Source organism: Camelina sativa, chromosome 9, assembly GCF_030686135.1.
Source record: "Camelina sativa cultivar CO46 ecotype springtype chromosome 9, ASM3068613v1".
Classification (NCBI taxonomy): domain Eukaryota; kingdom Viridiplantae; phylum Streptophyta; class Magnoliopsida; order Brassicales; family Brassicaceae; genus Camelina; species Camelina sativa.
In genome coordinates, this window is record NC_141888.1 from 32095417 (window position 1) to 32119887 (window position 24471).

At 36.1% G+C, this 24471-nt stretch overlaps 4 protein-coding genes, 1 long non-coding RNA gene and 1 pseudogene across 6 annotated transcripts; 2 read left to right on the top strand and 4 right to left on the bottom strand.

Annotated features, from left to right (window-relative positions):
* Positions 1-2620: 2620 nt before the first annotated feature.
* Positions 2621-4834, top strand: LOC104715713 (WRKY transcription factor 55 pseudogene; annotated as a pseudogene).
* A 2826-nt stretch (positions 4835-7660) lies between these two features.
* LOC104712301 (putative WRKY transcription factor 70) lies at positions 7661-9572 on the bottom strand. The gene is made up of 3 exons (XM_010429157.2): positions 8737-9572; positions 8459-8560; positions 7661-8278 (listed from the first exon to the last, which is right to left on the bottom strand). The coding sequence occupies exons 1-3, from the start codon at positions 9072-9074 to the stop codon at positions 7804-7806; spliced, it is 915 nt and encodes a 304-aa protein (XP_010427459.1). The 5' UTR covers positions 9075-9572; the 3' UTR covers positions 7661-7803.
* Positions 9573-14118: 4546 nt separating this feature from the next.
* LOC147939055 (uncharacterized) lies at positions 14119-19762 on the top strand. Of its 2 annotated transcripts, XR_015567307.1 has the most exons (4): positions 14526-14747; positions 14897-15155; positions 15326-15661; positions 17855-19762. It is a non-coding gene; the product is annotated as an uncharacterized LOC147939055 (long non-coding RNA). The 2 variants fall into 2 exon arrangements; XR_015567306.1 differs by lacking the exon at positions 14897-15155 and having other exon boundaries at positions 14119-14747.
* On the bottom strand, positions 15212-19629 carry LOC104712302 (uncharacterized). Its single transcript, XM_010429158.2, has 3 exons — positions 19391-19629; positions 19091-19262; positions 15212-18992 (listed from the first exon to the last, which is right to left on the bottom strand). The coding sequence occupies exons 1-3, from the start codon at positions 19499-19501 to the stop codon at positions 15385-15387; spliced, it is 3891 nt and encodes a 1296-aa protein (XP_010427460.2). The 5' UTR covers positions 19502-19629; the 3' UTR covers positions 15212-15384.
* Positions 19763-20181: 419 nt separating the features above from the next.
* On the bottom strand, positions 20182-21873 carry LOC104712303 (putative thioredoxin H10). Its single transcript, XM_019230308.2, has 6 exons — positions 21585-21873; positions 21322-21416; positions 21035-21190; positions 20823-20945; positions 20493-20728; positions 20182-20397 (listed from the first exon to the last, which is right to left on the bottom strand). The coding sequence occupies exons 2-5, from the start codon at positions 21358-21360 to the stop codon at positions 20579-20581; spliced, it is 468 nt and encodes a 155-aa protein (XP_019085853.1). The 5' UTR covers positions 21361-21416; positions 21585-21873; the 3' UTR covers positions 20182-20397; positions 20493-20578.
* An 86-nt stretch (positions 21874-21959) lies between these two features.
* LOC104712304 (uncharacterized) lies at positions 21960-24425 on the bottom strand. The gene is made up of 3 exons (XM_010429160.2): positions 23500-24425; positions 22943-23215; positions 21960-22552 (listed from the first exon to the last, which is right to left on the bottom strand). The coding sequence occupies exons 1-3, from the start codon at positions 24193-24195 to the stop codon at positions 22169-22171; spliced, it is 1353 nt and encodes a 450-aa protein (XP_010427462.2). The 5' UTR covers positions 24196-24425; the 3' UTR covers positions 21960-22168.
* Between the last annotated feature and the right edge of the window lie 46 nt (positions 24426-24471).

Below are 24471 nucleotides of genomic sequence, written 5' to 3' on the forward strand. Positions count from 1 at the left end.
ATTATACGGTGCTTTTGATGACTTATGGATCTCGGCCAGAGCGGCCCGCTCCTCTTCTGCTCGGGCGAAATTAATCGACCTATGGAGTGCGTCGTCGAGCGACGGGGGTTGTCGAACGGTGAGCTCTTCGCGGAATTTCGATGTGTACCATAAGCCATGCCGAAGGGCTGCCAGGGCAACCTCGTCGTTTAGGTTGGTTATCCTGGCTTTGGTTGACTTGAAGCGATTGATGTAATCGCGGAGCGGTTCGTCTTTTTCTTGGACGAGAAGCCAAAGGTCTGATTCGGTCACCTTAGCTTGGAAAAAGACTGAATACTGCTTCAAAAATGCCGAGGCGAGCTGATCGAAGCTGTCAATGGAGTTGGATTCCAAAGAGGCGAACCATTCCAACGCCGGTCCCACCAGGTTCTCGGCGAAGTAACGGCAGTAGCCGGCTTCACACTCGTCGCCAGTGAGATAAGCTTTTGTTATGGCTAATCTGAAAGCTCGGAGGTGCGCTCCCGGGTCCGTTATGCCCGCGTATTCGGGAAGGCGGAGCTTGCCCACGTCACGAAGGCGAACCTTTGCGATTCGGTCTGTGAACGGGGTACGCCTTGTTTCGGCGATCACGCGATCGATGTCTGGGGCTGCGCTTGTTGCCAGGTGCACCTTAGAGCGGATTTGGGCCATCTTGGCGCTTGCCTTATTCATGTACTCGGTTAGGAACTGCGCGCTGAATGCGCCGCTACTCGGAGGTCCGGGAAGACCGAGATCCTCGGTCTTTATTCCTCGTGACGCCCCATTTCTGAGTTCTCCTGTCGGGACTGGATCCAGTCTCACCGAGGAGCCCTCCAGAGCCCCCGAGGTGCGGAGGACCTGCCCTGCTGACCCGACGTCCCCGGATGGGGGATGCTCGTCACGTCGCGAGCTCGCGTTACTATTTAAGACTGACGAGCTCGGAGCTCCGTTGCTCTCTGACGGCGCGAAAACGGGTAACGTTCTGATCCCGGGTGGGGTAACGTGGACCGCCTCAAAGTCGATACGAGTCCGGGGAAGCGCTCTTTCTGTGAGATTGGTTAAAGCTGTTCCCGAAGAGTACGCGGAATCCGGGTAGGGTCCGAGATTTGCGCGAGAAGCGAGCTCTTGTTCATGCCGCTCGATTCTGTTCATGAGGGCCCGATTTGTCGCATCTTGACTTTGGGTCTTATCGATCAGAACGGCGAGCATTCCGCGAATCTCGGACAGATCGTTGCTGACGGGGGGCCTGGAGGAGACCACCGGCGCATGGTGCTGTCCGGGTCGGTTCGTTCCGTTATTCTCTGAACGAGTCCATACTCGGGACTGATTCCTGTTTCCTGTCAAGATCGCGGGGGCCGTGGGAACAACCCCGACGGTAACCCCTGGGTTTGTACTACCGAGATTCTGAGTTTGGGCGGGTCTGTGATGAGTGAGACCCGAACCTCCCAAAATACTTTGGTTCGGTGCTTGACTGTCGTCAAGTGATGAGCCTGTCCCGGGTCTGACTAGATCTGTAACCTCGTTATCGGACTGAGCTGACGCGGGTGCACCCTGGGAAGGTGCACTGATGGAGGTGGATCCGTGGACTGCCGCTGGTGGAGCAGTCTCTGAGATGATTGTGTTAGCGGTGGATGGATCCATTTCGCTGGAGTTCAAAGCAGTCGATTTTTGAGAATAGAAAGACCTAAGTCCCCACAGGCGGCGCCAAGTTGTTGGGGCTAGAAACAACAATTAGAAGAATAAGTTTGTAAAATGAGATCTGGGCAGACTTTCGGTACAAATCGACTTAGAATTATGAAAAACAACGAACTGGACTTTTGTATTCACTTTTTCTATTGATTCGCTCTGAGCTTGATTACATGTGTTGTGTCCTTCACATTCATCTGCTATTTAAACTAAAATTCCTCGAAACCCTTCCTGAACGTCTCGCTGCAATCTCGGCTCCCCAATCCCGATTTCTTCTCCAGGTTGACTTTATCCTCCTGCTCAGATTTTCCTCCATGGGCCCTTACTGGGCCTCTTTTCCTGGCCTGCGCGTACGCCCTAATGGGCTTATTTGGTGGGCCTTATGATCGTCGAAACCCAACACCAACACCTATGTATATAAATATTGAAAAGAAGACCATGACTTAGTCAATGTGACTGCTTCTTTCTCCTATCGTGTTTGTCAAAACAATTACCCTCCCAAAAAGTTAAATTAATTTGTCGGACGATAGACGATCTAACGATTTAAAACATACTCTCACACCTTTATTAACCAAAAAGAGAGCATAGTCCTTATCTTCTTTTTGTCACATCCATTAATGTATCTAGAAATAAATATTACCAACGTGTTTGTTATGGAGTAAAGTTTTAGTTTAATTAATTCATGATTTTGCCAATATGTCAACACACACACACACACACACACACAAAAAGAGATTAAAGACGAAGGTAATTATATGATTGGAGATTGTATTACGCACGTCGCATTCTGAAATATTTCACAATCTTTGATTTTTTTCAAAAGGGAATCAACATAAGATCCAACCTTTCTTTACGTGTTATGATATAGTTGTATGTGTATATATACAAGTGTAGAGATGTCTCATATCTACACACAAAACAGATCAGAGATCACGAAGGTAAAAAGAAGTATTACATATGTTTGTAGTGTGAATAAAATAAATATATATATAAAAAGGCGCATAATCGAACGATGGAGGAGATAATGACAATGATCTTCAACGGAATCAATCTGGTTAAGGAGCTTGAGTTTAGCTTATCATCACAAGAGCCGCCAGAATCAGATTTATCTAATTCTCTCGGCTTGATCTCCACTTTATTCGGAGACGCAAACGAGCGGCTTACAATCCTACTAGCGTGGAGGAACTCTTTGCCTCAACATGAACCGGTTCGAATGATGGATATGATGATGCAGACAGAACCGGCTTTGACGCAGGACCACTTGTTAAGGTGCCCTATGATGCAGACGACAGTGGAGGGTCTTGATACATCGAGGCCAAGGCATCGAGAATAAACTAATACAAACATTTATTAATGTCTGTACGCATGTGTAAATTGTTATTTGTATATATGTGTTAATTGTTATTAATGCGTAGGGGAGGATGGATGTTCCCGCCGGACGACAATTACACTTGGCGTAAATATGGTCAGAAGGGAATTCTCTGTTCTACATTTCCTCGGTAAATTACACTAATTAATCAATACTAATGATGGTTTATTGCTTACGTAGTTGTACATTCGTTTATGGCCCTTAATTTAATACTACCAGTTCTTGTTTTGAAAATGGTTTCATTGAAAGACCGTTAACATTACAAATTGGTTTTATAAAGCATCTTGAGTTTATCTTTGTATCATTAATTTGATCCAGAGGCCAGAGACATGGGGTCGTTATGATAATTTATAACCTACGAAAAAAATTGCACATCATTTTATTTTATTATATATATATGCTGTCACCATTTGTAAAAGTAGCCAATTAAATTAATTGCTTTAGATATATATTTATATATATATATATATATATAAATTTTGTAACGGAAATAGAATTCTATTTGGACATATACTCAAGTAGTTTGTATTTATATCGTTGTTGTGTTACTATTTGGATTCATCGCATGATATTTGTTATTGGACCAAAAAAATAATTGTTTTGGATTTGATGAACGCACTGAGATCTTTTGTATACGATTCGATTAGGTTTTCGTTTTAGAAAAACATAAACATTTTAGTGCATTTCCATCCTTAATACAATGGGGAGAATCTTCTAATAACTAAAAAAATACTAATATGTAAAAAAGTAACATTATTTTAGTAATTAGATGTCCTTAGAATCAAGACATTATTTTAATTTTTTTGTTTCAGTTTAGTTGTTGTTTTCACTTTTTTTTTTTATAATCCAGGTATCCAAATCCCAGTGGACTCTGAGTAGCCCACTAGCCCGAAGGCTTGGTGTGCATCCCGAAGGCGGCAAGAGTGGTTCCTGAAAACCGCATAGTCCAATGTTAAATTTTTCTGCAGTGGCCACTTAAGGTGTTTGCAGCCGTGGGGATTCGAACCCGGGAGTATTGGGAATCTCACCCTCAACCCAAAATCCATCCTACCACTTTTCAATGTGATTTTTAGTAGAAAATTATCTCATTTGTCCTTTACTAAATGAATAAAAAATTAGATCATTTAGAATTTAGTAGTCAAACAAGGGTATAATAGAACATTTATCAATTTTCTTAATTTGTGTGAAAAATTCTATAACGACAACTAATAGAAACCGGAGAACGTATTAAGGATGGAGATGGTCATATGGTATATATTGAACAGAAACAATAATTAGTCTTTTAAATTTTTTTATTTAACCTAATTAAATTTTGTTTAAGTTGTATTAAAAAATGTTACTGTTTCAGTTGGATTAATTAATCAAAAAAATTTTATGTCCTAATTAGTTTACTCGGAGTTACAACTTTTAATAATAAACACCAAAATTTGTAGGGCGTACTATAGGTGCACCCACCAGAAATTATACAAGTGTCCGGCGAAGAAGCAAGTGCAACGGCTCGATGAAGATCCTTATACGTTCCGTGTCACTTACCGTAGTACACACACGTGCCATTTATTCACCACTTTCCCGATCTCATCAGCACATACCACCACAACAACCGCAAACGTACCCGCCGTCGTTAACTTGGCCGAAGCTATGATTAGAAACATGGACTCCGTTGTTCCATTATTGGGTGAACCCTACTTTAACCATCATTGCCTCGTTCCTGGAGATGATGGTGATGGCGACACGTGGAACTCTCCTTCGCAGAGATACGAAATGTCCTCCGATCCTAGTTAATTAAGCTTTTTAAGATTCTAAGTTTTAAAAATGTTACTCTATGAGTTTATTTTTGTTTAGTTAAGGTTTATATGTTTTTTTATCATTAGATCTTTCAAATAATGTTTAAACATAGGATGAAAGTAGAAATCCATATATAAAAAAACCTTTCAAGTGGTGTCATGATAAGACTTGAGGTATATTTGCGTCTTAGTTTTAGAAATAAATTATTATATCAAAAATATCATCATAATTTACAGTAGTTTTGATCAGATTCACAAAACGTTCAATTACTTTACGAAATATTTGCTACGAAGATTAGTGACAATGATTATGAATAAAGCAAAATATAAGTATATCTGTATATGAGACTATTTGCAATGGAAATATAACTTCTGAAGTCTTTTATTTTTCATGAAAAGATTTCATATAGTTTAAAGGTATGTATATAGTATATGTCGAAATTCGTTGCATCTTTGTATATGCTGAGCAATGAGCATGATACTTTTAAAGCATAATGATGAGCATATCAAAGAGTTTCAAGAAACTAGCTAGATACAAAGTTTTCATCATAAAAATCCAGTGTAGTTCCGTGTAATAAACGTTGGTTTTTTTCCCCCAACAAGTCCTTACAGTAAATATATACTTTCATTCTATCGTATATACTAGAAAAATCACAAGTTTCAGAATGTGCTGAGAAGCTTGTTGGGGTTTTTCTTTTGTTGTGTTGCAAGCAGTGAATCAAAAACCAAAGGGAGTGTTTCATTTCTTTCTGTGTCACTTGTCTCATGTCTTGTGTCTCGTCCGCTTTTTGTCCCTTTGTCCAATATTTTTTTTGTCATTTTATTAAGAGAACACGACACTTATCCCTAAATAATAGGGACACTTTTTAATGTAATGTTTCCTTTTATATTATTACCCACCCGATAATACAAAAGATATAGCAAAACAAAGAATAGAAAAGGACCAATTCGTCGAGTTGTATTTTGTACACATGTAGTCGCTACTTGAGAGATGTTTAAACCCTCGCGTAAAAGGCAGTGAACAGTCCTATATGCATTTTTCTCTTATTTTCCTGACTATTTAGCAATAATACTTGTAAACAAAAAATCCTAAACCCTAGTTGTTATATGTATCCCTTTTATAATAAAACGAAAGTACATAACATTGTTTTGTAGACTATATAATTTTAATAAGTTGGTTACAAATAGGTTATATATTAATAGATAGATTAATTGATTACAAGTTAAATAATGAGTGCAACTTTAATTTTCTGAAAATCTTAATGAAAATATTCTAAAGAATAATTTGATATCATCTAACTTACCATATTAATTTCTTTTATTAAATAATTCATCCATATTAAAATCTTTTGATATCTAAATTAACATATTAATTTGTTAATTATCATTATACTTCACCTCTCATTTTTATATATGAGTCTATTTTGTGAAACAAATAAATTATCATATTATTTATTATAATTAAAAAATAGTTTTATTTCTGGATATACCATAAGTTGAATTTTTAAAAACAAATATAAATTGTTCAATCTATAAAATATTTAAGCTTTAGTAAGATTATTCTTTACAAATAATATCTATTGAATTAAAATTTTTACTGAGTAGGTCAAAATTTGAATATTTAAATTCAATTTCATATTTTTTTGTTGAATTTTATGATTTTATGATTTTATATAATAAATGTTAAATAATTTATTTTAAAATATTTTTAAAATATTAAAACTTGATATAAAAGTTAGAAACTATAAACACTCTAAATGAGTTGTTATAGCAATGTCAAGAATATATCACTATAATATGAAAAAATTTCAAAAAACCAAGTATATTAAAACAAAAAGTAACAATATATTAAATTACTCAATATAATAACTCGCTTTTTAAAAACCAAATTTACAAAATTCTGTCTTATAATGACATTCAAGTCATGATGTGGAATATACATTGTTAAAATAACTTCACATATATAAACTAATACAACATATTAAAATTTTATTTTAAAATATAAAATATACAAAATTTTGTATAAAATAAAATTTAACTTGTGTTATAGCATGGGTACTTATCTAGAATCATTAACAATATAAAACTTACAAAATATGTTTTTTTTTTCAAGCCATCATATTTAGCATATGATTTTATTGTATAATGTCTTATCCAAAAAAACTTTTAAAAACAATCATATAAATTATATTTTATATAAAAATTACATTATAAATAAAATGTATTTCAAGAGCATGGGTCTTATTCTAGTATACTTGTAATTATGTATGTATATCATAACGATCAAATAATTTGTTATTACTGCATAAATTAGAACTTAGGGCTTGGGAATGTTTACAAAGATATACTGATATAGTAATAGAGGGGAATGTTGCTACAAATAGAGTGGCTGGAATTTATGTAGTCATCACTCATCAGTAGACAATAATGTTGCTACGATTATTTATTTTCTCCGTTTTACAAAATAAATATTATTTTAGAGTTTTCTTTTTTTGTTTCACAAAAATATCATTTAATATTTTCATATATGGTTTTAATTATTATTTTAATTTAATTTTAGTCCGAAACAACTTTTTATTAGATTTCAGTTATTATTAATTTTTATTGAAAAGGGATGAAGTGTATTTTAAAATTTTCTTCAAATGTCAAAATAATATTTTTGAAAAAACGGAGAGGATATTTGTTATTGATGCATTAATTAGAGGGGAAATATAGGGAATGTTGACAAAAAGATAATAGTAGAGGGGAGATTGACAAAAAAAAAAGATAATAGTAGAGGGGAATGTTGCTACAAATAGTAGCGGCTAACGTCTAACCCACCGTATTGCAAAAGAGAAGGATTGTTATTTATAATACTATATGTACAGTACAGAGACACTCATTGGAGACGAGGACAAAATATATATGCGTTTTCCATTCTACAAGCCTAATGATTAACTCATGGCCTTAGTCTATAGTAGTGTAAACTCAAGATAGATTCGAACATGAATTGAAGATAGCGTAGTGCTCATTGTCGCTGAACTCGAAATCGCCGCCATCTCCAAACATCATGAGCTCCTGAGAACCCAAAACATTGATAGATGTACTAGTGTCCCCACTAACGTAAATGGCCTGATGATGATGATGATGATGATGATCCTCTTCGAACACTATTTCAGGCCACACCAAGTTATTCCCCGTGGACGAACCATGATGACGATGATTCTCTTCTTCCTCCTTCATCGAGGTCGTCAAACTAGGACTCTTGTGCTCTTCCATATCCATGGTGATCTCATCATGATGATTATCACAAGCGTTGACCTTGGGTATTGCTGCGTTGGTGTTGCACGTGTGGCTTCCCATGTATGTGATGCTGAACATCCCTGGTTCGAGCTCCACCTTCTGGACTTGCTTTGTTGCCTTGCACCCTTGAGTGTACTTGTGTGTGCACCTAAAGTAACTTCTGCAAAACATAAATTAAAGAAAAAATAATTTAGGCCAAAATTTATTATATGCCACAACCAATTATAAGCTCAGACCACATTGATGGTAGATATAATTGCGGTCCATGTATAATAATAATACCCGGCAACATGTCACATAATATAATATACACAACTATGTACATAGGGGTAAAAAGGACCTTGGGAATTTGGCATTAAGAATCTCCTTCTGTCCATATTTCCTCCAAAAAAATGTGTCCTCAAGTATAGGCGACTGTGTAGTCCACGTCTCGGATCTCTTCCTGCTCATAATATTATTGAAAATTTATTAGTCATATGGCCCTTTATCTACTATGATTATTCTTGTAAGTTGCAACCAAATCTAAATGTTTTGTTTGTTTGTGACTAACCAAAACGGAGTATTAAAATCCTAGCTAGATGATCTTTCGAGTTTTGAGATAAGAAATGTGAAACTTACTTTCTTTTGTAGCATCCTCTTTTACCCTTAACGGGTCCCAATCTTTTCCGACTATCTCCGGAATCTTCAAACTTGCCGTCGTTGTCGCATGAAGCATTTTGAGAGCCCTCAACGGCGGCAAGAGAGGAGGAGGAGGAGGAGGAGAGGTGTTCGATGGAATCAAGAATGGAGATAGCCTTGTTAAAAGTCTCTAAGATTTTAGCCGCTAAATCCTCCGCTGAACCCTGACCCAACCCGGGTTGAGAGAGGAGTTGCTGAAGCTTAGTGGCTAACTCATGGCCTTCAACGAGTTGGTGGTTCATAACTTTAAGCTTTATTGCTTTGTTAGTAGTATCCATTTGTTTATTTTTAGGAAGTTTTTGGTGGTTTTTTTTCTTTCTTTCTCTCTTGGTGTTGTTTGTATGATTAAAGGGAAAGAAGAGAAGTGTGTGTAAATATAAGGTGGAAAAAAAGATTTGTAATGATGCGTTTGTTTTTTTTTGTTGGGTTTCTTTGATTTTTTTTTTTTTTTTTTTGGGGGGGGGGAGAGAGAGAGAGAGAGGAAGATGTGAGGAAATGAGAAGGAAGATAGAGATAGATGTGCGAGGAAATGAGATGGAACTTGAACTTATCCACCCCCTTATTATTTTTTTGCTTGTGGAGCTTCCTGACGTAAGCTCGATGATGTAGTGATCATGATGTCATTTCATCTCTCAATGAGAATGGAATATAGAATCTTGCTGTAATCCAATACTTACTTAGGAATTAGGATCATTCAATGATTTCTATAATCGGATAACTTTTTGGACCGAAATTTAGACTAATAAAAGAATCTAGAAAATATCCGTTCAAAGTTCAAACCTTCCTTTTCTTTTTTTACTGATTTAGTAAAAGTTTAAACAGAGTGATGTAGTGAATTGAATTAGGGGTCGTATATCAGATTTGATATCCAAATTTTATGATCTATTTTTCTATTTTGCCGAAGATACTGTATTTTGAATAGTAGTTTTGCATACCAAAAATTCAAAACGACATATATAGATAGGTCCTTATCAGCTATTACCGAGATGTATACTCCCTAAATAGACCTACCTAGTTCAAATAGTTTACGTTCAGACGAGTCCTAAATGAATTGCTTTGACATAAACTAATTGAGTGATGGATATTGGGGCAGACAGGCTTATCTAAGTTCGATTGATTATGTTGAGAATGAGAAATTACATGAGTAGAAACTAGAAAGTAAATTGGATCTCTAGCTCTCATTTGCCCTCCAGTACGACTAATTAACTTTTTATATATTATAAACATATGTAATTAGACTAAGTTAACTAAACATCTCATTTGACTACTATAAAATATGGCGTATCAAAACTAAACTTTTCTACCCAATTGTTTTTTTCTAGAAACTCTATATTATAATAGACTTAAATTCGATACATTCTATAATGATAACAACACAATGTATTGTTGAAAAGTATTAATGTGTCGTCTCTCACTCGGATCACTCTGTTCTGTTTCGTCGAAAAGGTACAGTTAGGCATTATACGTATTTTAATATATAATATAGGTGTATCATTAGCATATCATCTTTTTAATATTTGGCTTTAATTTTAGTAGAAGATAAATATTTTCAATACTTTTCAAACTCAATGGCCCTCGCTCACTATTTCCATGAATTATATACGTACACGTATATGGGTACTCCTCGCTTAGAGTCAGAGATGTCCTAGTTGGTCTAGTGCACACTCACTCTCTTCTAACCAAGTTTAAACTAACGATTGATAATTTATATAGGACATGTTTGACATGACTAAAATGGTAACCATTTTTTTTTTGGATTTTTAGCCCATAATTTTTATTTACGGAAATATATTAGTGTATTATCTATTGCCGAGTTTTTCAACGTCATGATTTTGAGACTATCTCCTATAATGAAGTTTAAGACATCATTTGAGCTAGGATCAAAAGATAAATCAATTTCAGAACACAATTAAATCCTGAACAGAGACTATTGCTAATTCACTATTAAGACTATTTTTCTGATAAAAGGGATACTAAAAGACAAATTTTAGGATAAGAGTTTTGTTTTAGTTATTTTGGGTGTTGTTAGCTACCACGGGCACGGCTTAGTTTTAGTACACCTCCAGAAAGGCAGAAACCAATAAACTACTGACAAGATTTGTTCGCAGGTTCATAAATGAGATCTGTGTTATTAATGGCGTAAAGTCTAGTTGTTGTGTCTCAACATTTTCATTAAATTCAAAAGGTTGGTTCTGTAGCAAAATTTATAGTATGTAATCCAGTTGGCAAATCGCAAATACATTTATTAATTCACCTATCCTAAGGACATCTCCAAGAGATACTTTAAAAATGAAATATGCAAACTTCAAAAATGAAGTATGAGGCTTTTTTTCTCCAAGAGTATACTTTATATATGAAATTTTTGAAATAAGTATTTTACATTATAGTCTTTATATTATTCATAATTACTTTAAAATTATAAAACTTTTATAAATAACAGTAAAACATACATTAAAATGTTAATTTTAATTTTTTATAATATATAAGACATTAAAACATATAATATTTTATAACTTTATAATACAAAAAACATATAATATTTTATAACTCTAAAACATACATTAATTTTTTTTAATATTAATAATTTAATTTTATTTAAAACATATTTAATTAATTTTATATGTAACAATTAAATTTATAAGAATATATGTGAAATACTTTGAACCGACAAAATTTTAGGACTAAAATGATTAAAAAAATATAATTTATGAGATTATTTATGAGATACATAAATCTAGGGATTGAAATACAAAAAAAAAATGAAACTTCAAATTTGAAGTTTTGAACAGTAATACTTCAAATATGGAGTGTCACTGTTCAAAACTCCAAATTATAAAGTATTGAAATATCTCTTGGAAGATATAAAACTTCAAATTTGAGGAGATAGAGTATCTCTCGGAGATGCTCTAAGTCACGGTAATATAGTTTTATAATATATTATTAATCAAACTTATTAGGCCGGCATAATGCATTGTCTATCGAATGAGAATTAGTCTCTGACCAATTGTGTATTAGTCACAGGAATAATATATATATATATATATATATATATATATATATATATTTAAATAATGTTTTTTCAAGGGATGATGTAAGAAAAAAGTCAATGGGGAAGAGGTGTTGACAAGGGAATAAACAATAATAAAATGATTAAAAATATATCAAAATCAAGTTTTTGCTTAATCAAATCTGAAGCTTAATTAGCTGTCCTTTCAGAATTAGTTAGTTGAGTATCCTCCATTAACAACTTGCTAACTATCGGTTATCAAAAACTGTGGATGGTAACCTATGTTCTGTTTTTGGAAGGTGGGCTATATGCAAAAAATTATAAAATAAAAGTATATGCATTTTGAAAGTATAACATCGATAGTGTTTTCTTTATAATACATTTTTTGAGCTTAGAATCAGAATTTTGTTTTCAAATTACTATTGGTGTTAGTTGTATAATCTAAAACACTATAGGATTGCATTGCAAAATAATGATAAATCCCGATTTGATTATTTTCTCATAAATCGTAGGAAGTTGTACTTGTATTGTTAAAAGAAGATAAGTGAATATCTAGCAAATGGGGCAACCATGAACCTCGACGCATCTCTATCACGATTTTTCTTTCAACAGATTCATATATGAATGGCTGTAGTTTTTGTTGGATGTTTGTTTTTAGTTAATGATATAACACTTCAAAATAGTTTTGAATTTTCAATAAAAAAAAAGAATCAAATTATCAAAAAAATTGGATATTTGTTAGCTTTTTTTTTTTGTTTTTCTTTGTTGAATAACACACCATCTTTTGTTATAGAAAATCCGTTATTTATAAACTAGTAGTACATAACATACATATAATGCACTCGAGAAATATGAATGTTTTATACATATCTTCAAATGGATCGAAGTATAACGATGGCAATAATGATAGTAAAAGTCATCAAGTTGTGTAGGCAACTATTAATGTCTATAGATGTATCCAAAAATACCATTTAATAAGGGGTCCTATAGACATAGCTATGATAATTATTCATACTACAAGCCAACACCCGCGTAGCAATTTAGACATTGATACTACAGTACAGCGTTGTACTATTTGTTAAAAGTTTATGTCATTATATAAATATCAAATATGTATGTAGTTATGTATACTACAACCGAATGATGTTTACTAGAATTCCTCAATTTTTTTCTAAGTTTGTATTAATGTAAATAGAGGAAACCAAAAACAAGATCATAATATTTCCTCAAGAGCTCGAATTTCATACTACGATTAAGACCCAACATAAGCTGTAGTATAAGGGGGGGGGGGTGGTTCTGACATATTTAGTGGAATAGAGTGACTAAAGGTGCGTTTGAAACCGTAGAAGTTGCATAAGTGCGGTGGTAATAAACAAATTTGTTGAATCATGAATTTGATAGTAACTGGATTAGAGTGATTAAAATACTCATTCGAAAGTTTAATGGTATAGTCATGTTATACAGTGCTCAACTTTTGTGTTTTATTTTAGCTAGAACGGTGCATGAATCAAAATAATGTACAGTTGATTGTGATGTGTAAAAGAGAATTATTGCAAAGAGGAGTGAGTGGGCATCGTATGCTTATTATGTTGGTACCAATAATTGTACAACCCTTGAAACAATTTTTTTTTTCACCAAAATAGTTTTGTGAGATCAAAAGGGGAAATAAAACAAAGGAAATAATAGGGAAGCTTCATATTTCATATCTACAATGAGAAAGTTCCCATTGGAAAAAGAATCAAAATATTTGTTCTTTTGGGGGAAGAGAGAAAAAGAATTAAAAATGATAATTTAAAAGCTGCTTCCACAATGATCATCACTCTTATCTCTTTCTTCCCCCTTGAGGACAGTCACAATCTCCCTTTAGATTTGATCTCTCTCTCAAATCGTAACATAAATCATGACATTTATTACCTGTGGTTCTAACTTTTTTTTTTTTTTTCTTTCTTTTTTGCAGTTAAAAAAATATTTTACTAGTAACCATGTTTTTGCTGTGGACAACATGCATGACCCTGATTAAATTTCTAATTACTTCGTTTTTCAATTTTTTCCAAAGAATGATGATATTATTGTAGTTTAGCTAGGGAAAGTTAAAGATACTCCCAAAAAGTTTATGTAAATCTTCAAAGGTACACACACTAAACACTTTTACGGAAACAAACAGAAAAAAAAACACAATGGGTTGGGGGGGATTTGATTTGGTTTTGCTTTGTTCGTTTTAAAGTTTAAACCCTTTAGTAGTCTTTTGACCTCTTTTGCAGTCCGTGAAGATGTGCATAATCATAATAACGTTTATAGAAAGATGGGGGAGTCATGGGACCATGTCACGGTCTAGTCAAAGAACAATGTATTTAATTTTACATTAATTAATCTGTTGTATACGATCATATGAAGTCGTTTGCTGTATGTGATATAATCATATGATTTAGTCACATGTATATTTTTTTGCATAATGTTGACTGAGTTTCTCAACTAGAATTCATAAGATATGACATTTGAGTAATGAAGAAGCAGGATATAAGTTGGAGAAAAGAGGGTTTTTTTCCATCACATTGCTTAACAACGGCACGTTGTTCAAGAGTGTGTAACTAGAATGGTACGAAGCGTGATGATTATTCAAAACGGCACGTTTTTCAAGTGTGTGTATGTCGAATGGTATAGAGGTGTGGTAGTTACCCAAAACGGCACGTATTTTAAGAGTGTGTTGTGTTTATAGAATGTCATGGAGTGTGAAAACGATGTCTTGCTTTACTCTGAAAGAGAGATTTGGATTACACGGCATTTTCGTCACGGAGAGATCGAAAGCTGAAATGGCAGGAGAAGCAACGATGTACTTTAAACATAGCACAAACAAGATTCGATTTTTGCTCTATCTGTTGGGTTTTACTGGTTATTTCTTTCTGAAAATGGGTCGGAGCATTTCCGAAGTCGTCTCTCTTAAAAGGTAAGAAAGAGACCACCTTTGAGTTTTCGTTCCAGTCTGTGATTAGTTACTTACTGGGTAAAGATTGAAACTTTACTTATATTCTATTCTAGTATAGAGCCATAAATTTTTCTTGTCGATTGTGCTGTTTTTTTGTTGTCTCTTTGAAGACAATGGAAGCAAAAGGAGAGATCATTAGCACTATTAGAGCACGTGGATCAATGTGGTATCATTCAAGTTTTCATATACGAAAATTATTTGATGCCTCACTTGGACATATCATGTAGGAGCAGCGTTAATGTTCATATGATCTGAACTTTGTCTCTCTCTGTCTGTGCTGATTTCGATCACTCAATGCAACCGATTATTTGTGTTTGCCTTGTTCTGTGCTGCAATGTTATGATTTCTCTGACAATGTATGAACTCAAGGTAACTTTTGTTGTTGAGCAAAGTGGTTTTGTAGAGTCAAATTCCACTTTACCTAGTGAGTCTCGAATCAGCACAATGATTTTATTTTTATCATATGTAGGAAGCCTTAATGTAATCCAATCACTCTGAAAACAAAATTGAAACAATGTACACACTGTTTTGCATTGTAGGTAAAGTCTTGAAATATCGGGGAAAAACTTAGCAAGTTTGGAAGAATGCTTTTCTGTAATCAACGTTTTTTGCTGAGGAACAATACATCAGATAGTGAACCAGATGAGTTAATGGGGGAACGAAGTGGTGAAACTATGTGGGAATTTCTTGTTGAAGTTATTGGAGAACGGATTTGTGAAGCCATCAGGTAATGCAGTGGAGAACCAATGGGAGTATGAATTGGTGACGTGAGAGGCGACCGTAGAGGTGAATTTTGCGTTTGGTATAACGCAAGACGCAAACCCACTATTTCAGAAGGCTCTGTTCTGCTGTAGATGTGAGCATATGGTTCAGAGGTTAGTCCTGACTTCTCATTCTCTTTCTGAAAATGCTCTTTTGATATCTCCTCTTCACCTTCACCATCTAGTTCTGCCATTTTACTTGGAAATTTATAGCCCTCTGAAGAAACCCTTGAACTTAATGCTGGTATATCTTCTTCAGCATTACACTTTTTAAAGGTGTTCCATGGATTTTCTTGCTTATCTTGAGACATCAATACCATCCTCTCTTGTTCAAGTGTGCCGTCAAGACTGAGCCTGAATATATCATCTGCGTCTGGTTCATGCTTTGTCCCTACCTCACATTCGTGGCGACGAAATGTCAAAGTTCTCCCTGGTGTCCATTCAAATGTCTCATCTACTTTCATTGATTCATTTTCACACTCCTCCAAGTCCAGTGATACTGTATCTTTTGCCATTTCGCCTACTTGTAGCGGTTCGGTTCTGCCATCAATCACCAGCTGAGGCTCCTCCACATTGAATAACTGTCTTTCTTTTGAAAGTTCATGGTCACTGAAGGAACTCCTTGAACCATTATGTGATCTGCCATCAGCATCGTCGTCAAATTCCAGCATTGCCACTAGCTCAGACTCATGCAGACGAAATGTTGGAGCTCTTTCTGAAGTCCATTCAAGTGTTTCTCCCACTTTCATTGATTCATTTTCACATTTCTCCAAGTGCAGCGATGGTCCATCTTTCACCATAACACCATCTTTTAGCGCTTCGGTTTTTTTCTCATCCACTAGCCAGGGCTCCTCCTCATGAGACACAGAAACAACAGATCCATCTCCAACAATCTTGTTTTTACCAAGCGTTTCATTTGTCTCATATTCAGATCTGACTATGTCAACAGATCCATCGCTTGAGCTCTCACACTCATACTGGGAGTGCTCTATTATAGCATCTTGAGAATCATGAAGCATGACTCTCTCTTCTGATCCTCCATTTTCGTTGAAGGAACTTTGTGAATCGGAGTCTGATCTTTCATCAGGATCCTCGTCTGGTTCAAGTATTGTCTCTAGCTCATAATCATGCATGCAAAATGGTATGCTTTCATATTCCTCCAAATGCAACCCCGCTCTATCTTCCATTGTCTCTTCCCACGTTCTTTCACCTACAAATCCGCTTCCTTCTAAATAAACTGTTTCTAGTGTTCCATAGGAAGTTTCTAAATTCTCGTTTGGAGACTCCATTTGATGAGATACCAGTCCCTCTTCACCTGCCCCACTCGCCTTCTCGAGAGAAACAATAGATCCATCTTCTCCCACGTTGTTCAGCTCAAGAGTTTCGTTTCTCTTGTCTTTAGACTCCTCTAACTCACACCTGACTCGGTCTCTGATATTCATTTCCAACTCTTGTCTTTCTTTGAAATTCTCATACTTATGCTTGGACTGCTCCTCATGGATCCTACCTTCAAATAAATGGGCAGGATCGTTCACCAAAGATTTCAGGGAAGACTGTGGTGTAGTTGACATTGCAGCTGAATATATGTTTGAGATGTGCTCAATATCTTCCTTGACTGATGTATCCTCAAATGTTTCACTATTGCGTAAGCTGCTGTCATCGATTGAATCCCCAATATACTGTGATTTCCCCAAATGCATCGACGGTTTGTCTCCCATGTTCTCTTCCCATGTATGTTCGTTTCCACATTCTTCATTTTCTTGAGTCTCCTCCCATTCAAACTCGTCAGTGTCTCTGGTATCCTCAGACAGTACGCATGTTTCATAGACGTATTCGTTCTTGTACAAAAGTTCCTTACAATGAGATATCGGTCTCTCTGCAACTCTCTCAGCTTGTTCTCTTGTTTCACTCAGCCTTTCGTTCTTGTATACTGGAACCTCCAGGGACTCACCTGATCCTTGTCCAACTACCTCTTCTGGCTTAATAAGTTCATTCTTCTCATATTCAGACTCTTCTAAATTGTACCTGACTCTTTCAATAATGTTATTATCCATCTCGGTTGACTTTTCTGAATGAGCTTCTTGAGATTGCTCTAGATGATTCCGTGAAGTCTCTGCAATAGTATCACTTGATGCAGGTTGTTGCTTTCTTGATCTGTGGTTCACCAAAGGTTTCAGATGAGGCTGCAATGCCTCCAATTTTGAATCTATAGAAATGCTAGATATGTTCCTTATGTTTTCTTTAGTGCCCTTATCCTCAAATGTTTCCTGGCTTCGGCTCAATATAATAGCATCGGTGCTTTTGCAGATTATATCTCCATAATCGTCGTCTAAACACGGCAGATAACTTCCATCTGGATAAATCTCTTCATGACCTTCTGAATCTGAATCCTGGTGATTAGTAATAGGCTCATCAGCAAAACCCATGCCAGAATCCAGAAAGCTAGGTGAATCCCGGACAGTATCTGTTTTCCCTCGAAGAGAGAACTTAAGTATACCGGAACAACTGCCACATCTCACTTGATATCTCTTATGTTTTCCTTGGGGAGACACCTGAGGAAGCTGTAGAAGTTCCAAGCAATAGGAACAAGTAGTAAAAGGCGCACCACCAGCTGAAGGAAGTATATGGCGCTTCACCACAGGATTCCTTTCTCTGACATACCGTTTTTTGTCCCTGCGAGAGCTCTTCTCCCTAGTTGTGTCACTCTTAGAAATCCCTACGGAATGCTTAGAGTATGTGGAGCGATGCGGGGCTGCAGCTGCTTGATAACTACTCTCAGAGTACACAGAACGAATCGGGGTTGTAGAGTTACTGGATTCATATAGATTATGATACTGAAGATCGTGCAGCTGAGACTGAGAAGACCGGGGATAGTACTTTCCATTAGATGTCTCACCTGGAAAACGGGTAGGTGAAGCAACAGAAGATTCTTGAAACGAGCCTTCTCTTCCATAATGCTTGAATTGGTTTGGTTGATGATGATAATAAGACTGCTCTGATGCAGAAACGTAAGACCCGTTAAAAGGACTACTGTAGCCATATTCATATGCAGAAGAAGGGGAAGGACTTGCTGGATAGAAAGGAACCCGAGGTGGGTCTTCATATCTTCCTTCATGTTGTTTCCATTGCGAGTCATTGCTGCGTGAGTTATACGGAGAGCTTCTTGCTGAAGCAAACGCATCAGAATCACCGGTCACGCTGAACTCATCAGCCCTTCTCATCCATTCTCTGTGGATATCGGATGTCTCATGCTTGTTAACAGTTTCCGAATGATATCCCCTTTCAACAGAAGGCGATGCCCTTGAATTGTACTTCCGTTGAATAGGAGTTCTACTACCACCTTCTGCAGATTCTACTTCGGTACTTAAACTATGGTTTTTAGAAGATAGAAGAGCCTTGGGATTAGTGTTTGTGTTATCATTGCCTTCCAGTTCCAAACGTTTTGCTACATTCAAAGAAAGAACACAAGAAACGGAAAACAATTATGCATGAGGTTGGTTACCTGTAAACGAGAGTAGAGAGACTTAAAGAAGGCTATCGTACCATGAAGAATCGAGTCGCATCCACCACATTTGTAGGAAGTCGCATCTAAAGGTTCTTGGAGAAGTTTGTGGCACTCGGGACATCTCACGATTCTAGACTGAGAAGATAATCCGGGAACGGGTTTACTCCTCATGCCTCGGAACATATGCTTCAAGTCTTTACCACTTGCCAACTACAAAGTAAAAAACAGAAAAACAAACACATCAGCTCAAATCCAGAACCCGAGAACCTGCAATAGGAAGAATCAAAGATTTCAAAGAGACAGAGGAAGATGATAAAGAGAGAGAGAAGTAGTCACACCTTAGAACGGATAATGGAGAGGAGTCTTGGTGAAGGTGAAGAATCCGAGGATGGTTCAAGAGTTTTCTTTGTAGAAGATTGGGATCTGCTCTGTTTCTTCTTCTTTATCATGGTTTGGTGATTGACTTATCTTTGATGAATGTTCTTTTTTTCTTTTCTGGGTATAAAAGTTTGTTGGTGATCTTTCAAGCAAGCAAGTAGCAGGGTAGGAGGTATATAATATGAATCAGATCAGGCACATGAAGTCATGAAGTACAATAACGAATATATAAATATATGCTTTATAAAAATTAAAATGTGTAATGGTCAAGGTAATGATGCTTTAACAGACTTGTATATACTAATTGATTTATTAAAACTTTGCTTCTTCTCGTTTTTGTTATTTGGAAAATTAAGATCTAAGAGTTGAATTGATTATTATCACCACTGGATTTGGAAGTTGAGGTCCAGTTCCTTTAATTAGATCTTAACGATTTGGATTTGAAGAGTCAACTTTGGAGATCGCCAAGAAACACACCTTTATAATTATTTCTAGATCGAATTTGCTTATTTTTAAAATTGTTTCTTTGTTTTTATATCAAGAAAGAACGAATCAAAACGTCATAATTTAATCATAATTTTTAAAATAAGAAAGAAATCAACGTGCATCTTAGTAATTTGCAAACATAAAGCAGATGGATATTGTTGACAAAACCATGTTTTGGGTTTGAAAATTACGTAATTTATTGGTGAATATTTGCTATGGAAAACCGTGTTTGACGTTTTTTCTTCTTTAGGTTTTCAGATAGGAATAACACAGTGAAATTAGACATAAAAATATTAAAAGAATGGATTAAACAAATATGCACAAGAAGCCATTCGTTTAGTGACCATTTGATAAAAGATGTATCTGCACAAAAGAGCTCAAAAGAAGAAACAGAGCCGTAAGCTGCTAATAAACCTTCATGATCACCAAACTCTTCTTCATCTCCATGTTGTGTTTTCGTCAGCCAGATACAAGACTTTGTCTGAGACAAAGTGTTAATAGGATTAGGCTTACAAAATCTGATCTGTAAGGATAAGATAATCCCAAACAAAGCAACAAAGAACTCATGATACTTACTTCATCCGCAAGTAACTTGTGGTTTTTGACAGAGAATGAATAACCTAACTCTATTCCGTTGTGTGTATGTGTGTGTGTGTTAGAGTTTATGGATTTTTGAGAAAGAGATCTGCAGCTGCTGCTGTCTTTTTCTGAAGCTCTGAGGTTTCTGCACCAACCAGTTTATCCATTTGTCTTCCATCTTTAAGGAACACTACCGTTGGTGTAGCTTCCACATTCCATTCATTACTAAACTCCTGTGTATTGTTTTTTCACCAACTCAATCTCAAATCCTAAAACAATCGATGATCATTCTTCTCAAAATACATAAGTTTTTTTTAGTTTACTTACAGCGAGTTCTTCGACATCAACCGTTACAAATATCATTGAAGGGTATCTAGAAGCAAGCTCCCTGAATACTGGTTCTATCTTCTTACAAGGTACACACCATGGCGCGCTGAAATTCACCACGAGCTGTTTTTGATTGAATGATTTAGCCTAGTTACTCTCAGAAGACTAGATAATTAAGAGTGAAAAATATAATTTGAAAAAGAAAAACTTACAATCTTGCCATTATTGTTTGCTTCTGTGATTTTTTCTTCCCATTTCTCGATTCTGCTTACCGGATGGACCTTACCTTTGGACCCGTGTTGGCTTCGGGTTTGAGTCTTGTTTTTGTTGTTGTTGTTGCTGCAGCAGCAGCATATACATGACCATAACTGTAAACACATATATGGACACATACTCTTCATTTTATTTCTGAAGATATGGCAATTAATGAAACATTAAACTGTTACAAGATTGGAACATTCAAGGATTTTTTCATTGTGGGGAAAAAGAATTAGATTACCTTTCTACAACAAGGTGTTCTTGCACAACGATTTCCCATCAACTCTTTACACAATCAAATCCAAATTTGCTTCTCATTGGCTCAGCATTCACACCCTGAATCAAATTTCATCAGGCCAAAACAAACATCAAAACCGTTATGTTTCAATAATCTTGAAAAAAGAAAGGTTCAAACGACCTATCTCATATAAGAGGTTAATTTGTGACCTTGATCGAATATATGTATGGAAAAAAAGAAGGGATTTGAGAGAGTTTATTATTAACCTTTAAATCCTTTCAAATTAGGTGTTTTGGTGTTCTTGTATTGAGAACAGTTTGAACCCTAAAGACAAGAGATTCAAAGAACACAATTTTCTGTAGAGGATTCAGAAGGTAAAACAAGAAGAATTCATCAGATAAGGGAGGGAGTCACAAGAAGATTCGATAGAAGCAATGAGAAACGTATATTTGGTACTTCGTTGGAAAACTATATCTTCTTGATGATGCAGGTGGTTTTGATGAACCATAATAACAGCTTGCTAATTTTGTAAAATGGTGAAATTGGTCAAAGACCACATGGATATGATAAGTCTCATACAGCCTTGACTCTTTTGAATTATTTATTGGTTTCGTTTATGTTTAAACCGGTACTTAACGGAATGACAAAAACATTACCCTTCTTCTAGCCAAAACCGGTTTACATAGGATAAAATGCAGCTTTTCTTCTGAAAAATTATAAACCCTGAAACAGTAAAGTACTCCGAAATTTATTCTGCAAAAGTTTGAAAGTTAGGGTTTTACACAGATTTGTGGTGATGTTCTATATCCACTGAAGATGTTAAGTTTGTGTGCATGTCTGATAGGACCAACTAAGAACTCGGTTTTCCGAGCTTCTCAAGTTCTTCACGCTCCTTTCTTTCCGCTTCTTCAAGTTCAATTTCTTCACGCTCCTTTCTTTCGGCTTCTTCAAGTTCCATTTCTTCACGCTCCTTTCTTTCCGCTTCTTCAAGTTCAATTTCTTCACGCTGCTTTCTTTCGGCTTCTTGAAGTTCTCTTTCGGCGTCTTCTTCCTCTTCAATTCTGTCAAGATTATCAAACTCTTTGGTAGCAGCCATTGCTTTCACCACAGGATCTCTTAACTCAGAGATCAAACCACCACCGACTCTGTACTCTTCTTCATCACCAATAAGGAATAAGCGTTGATCAGGACCAGACGCCATTGGAATATCCACTGCCAGTAGCTTCATATCATACTGAGAAAAAACAGACATCAACATCAGAAATACACCAAAACTCGCAGAGAGGTTCAGATACCGATATCTTTTACAGTTAGAACAGAAACCGAGTCAAAGAAGCAAATGAAGAATAAATAACCAACCAAAGCAAATAATAAGATACACCCTAGGTTTTGTTATAGAGAACCCCAAACCTCACCAAAATATTCAAGACCATAAGCATCACTAGTTAAAGTGGCATTGTTAATGAACTCTTTACTAAAAGCACCTAACATGTTTACATGGCTTATTTTGAAGGTAACCTGGGAAAACTTTCTGGAACAGATTACTAACAATAATAGTGATAACAATGTGATCAATCTAAGAAGAATGTTCTTTGCGTAGAGGGAATGTAGAGAAAGCAAAAACCTGGCCTTTCTTCTTCTTGACTTCGACACTAACGAGGCCCTTTCTCTCAGAACCTTGAACCGGGAATAGGAGAAAGCAACGCTTGTTCCTAATTGATGGCTTAAATTTCTTGAATGTTATGCCACCACCTGACATCACATAAGCACGCAAATCTGATCCTGCCAGAGGAGCACCCATAACTTCAAGAACATCAGCCGCCGTATTGAGCTTCCTCATGGTGATCCTATAGACTTTATCGGGATTGATCGTGAACCTTGCGCGAAGGTATAAACCCTAGTAATAGATATATATCATGAGAAGTTATAACTCTATTAAGATCAGAGAAGGATAATGTAATGATAACAAACCAAAGTTAACAACAACAATTCTTGATAGAAAGTTGAAGGCTATAAAGATGAACAAAGCAATACAGTTTGCAAAGGAAGATTCACACTTAAACTATGTCACAGCTCTGAGTTCAGAGACCCACCACTGAATCAATCCAAAGTTGTATATCTCAAAGTTCGAGTTAATGCCAGAGTTATCAGAGATAAGCACAGAGAGAGGCTAAAACTTACAGCAAATGCAACAATGGCAGAGGAGAGAGCAAGGAAGCCGTACTTGGTCATTCCCTCAGAGAGACCCACGAATGTGCTAGCAATTCCAAACATGATCCTCCACAAGAAAATACAAACAAACACAGCTCCTGCTCCAAACACCAAAAGGTTATTCTTCTTCCAAAACGCGTCAACGTGCAACCCTAAAGCCATTCTGTATCTAGCAAACGTCGAACTAACAGCTTGGATTGGCTTGTCAACAACCTTCCTAGCGAAATTCCCATCGATTTTTCTAAACCCAGAGCTCGAAAACAATCTAAAAGCCGATGCAAAGTTCATATTCACACGGGGCTTAACCAAGGCTACGCCACAATTCTGCAAACTAGGTACGAGCTTAGGACTTGATAGAATCTGTGACAATCCCACATTTTTCGAAGTGGGTTTGGACAAAAAGCTGTGGAAACAAGTCTTAGGCTGAAGCTGAGAAACCCCATTCGAAGGAAGAATCTGGGAAAAGCCAAAGTTTTTCGATATGGGTCTCGACGAAAAGGTGTGGAAACCGGAGTTAGGTTGAAGCTGAGAAACCCCATTTGAAGGAAGAGCCGGAGAAGACAAAGCGGAGAGCTTTGAACGGCACGTTGCTGTGACCACGTTAACTCGACTGTAATGCGATTGAACAAGTCTGTGAATTGCTTTGAAATCGGAGGGTTTCACCATCTCTTTTTCTAGGGTTTTAGATCGAATCGTAGACAAAGGGTTTCACCAAAAACTATATAATCTCCCTCCTTTAGATTGAGAAAATGCAAGCGAGATAGAGTTCGATTTATGGATCAACGAGTCAGAGCTTGTTGCTTTGATGCCTCGGAGTCAAAACCCGTCACCGGAGCTGATGCTACGATGATGACCGAATTGAAGAAATATAGGCCGGGTTGGGCCTGGTCCAGGTTAAGCCCATTAAGCTAATACGAATTTTTAATCTAAACTATATATATA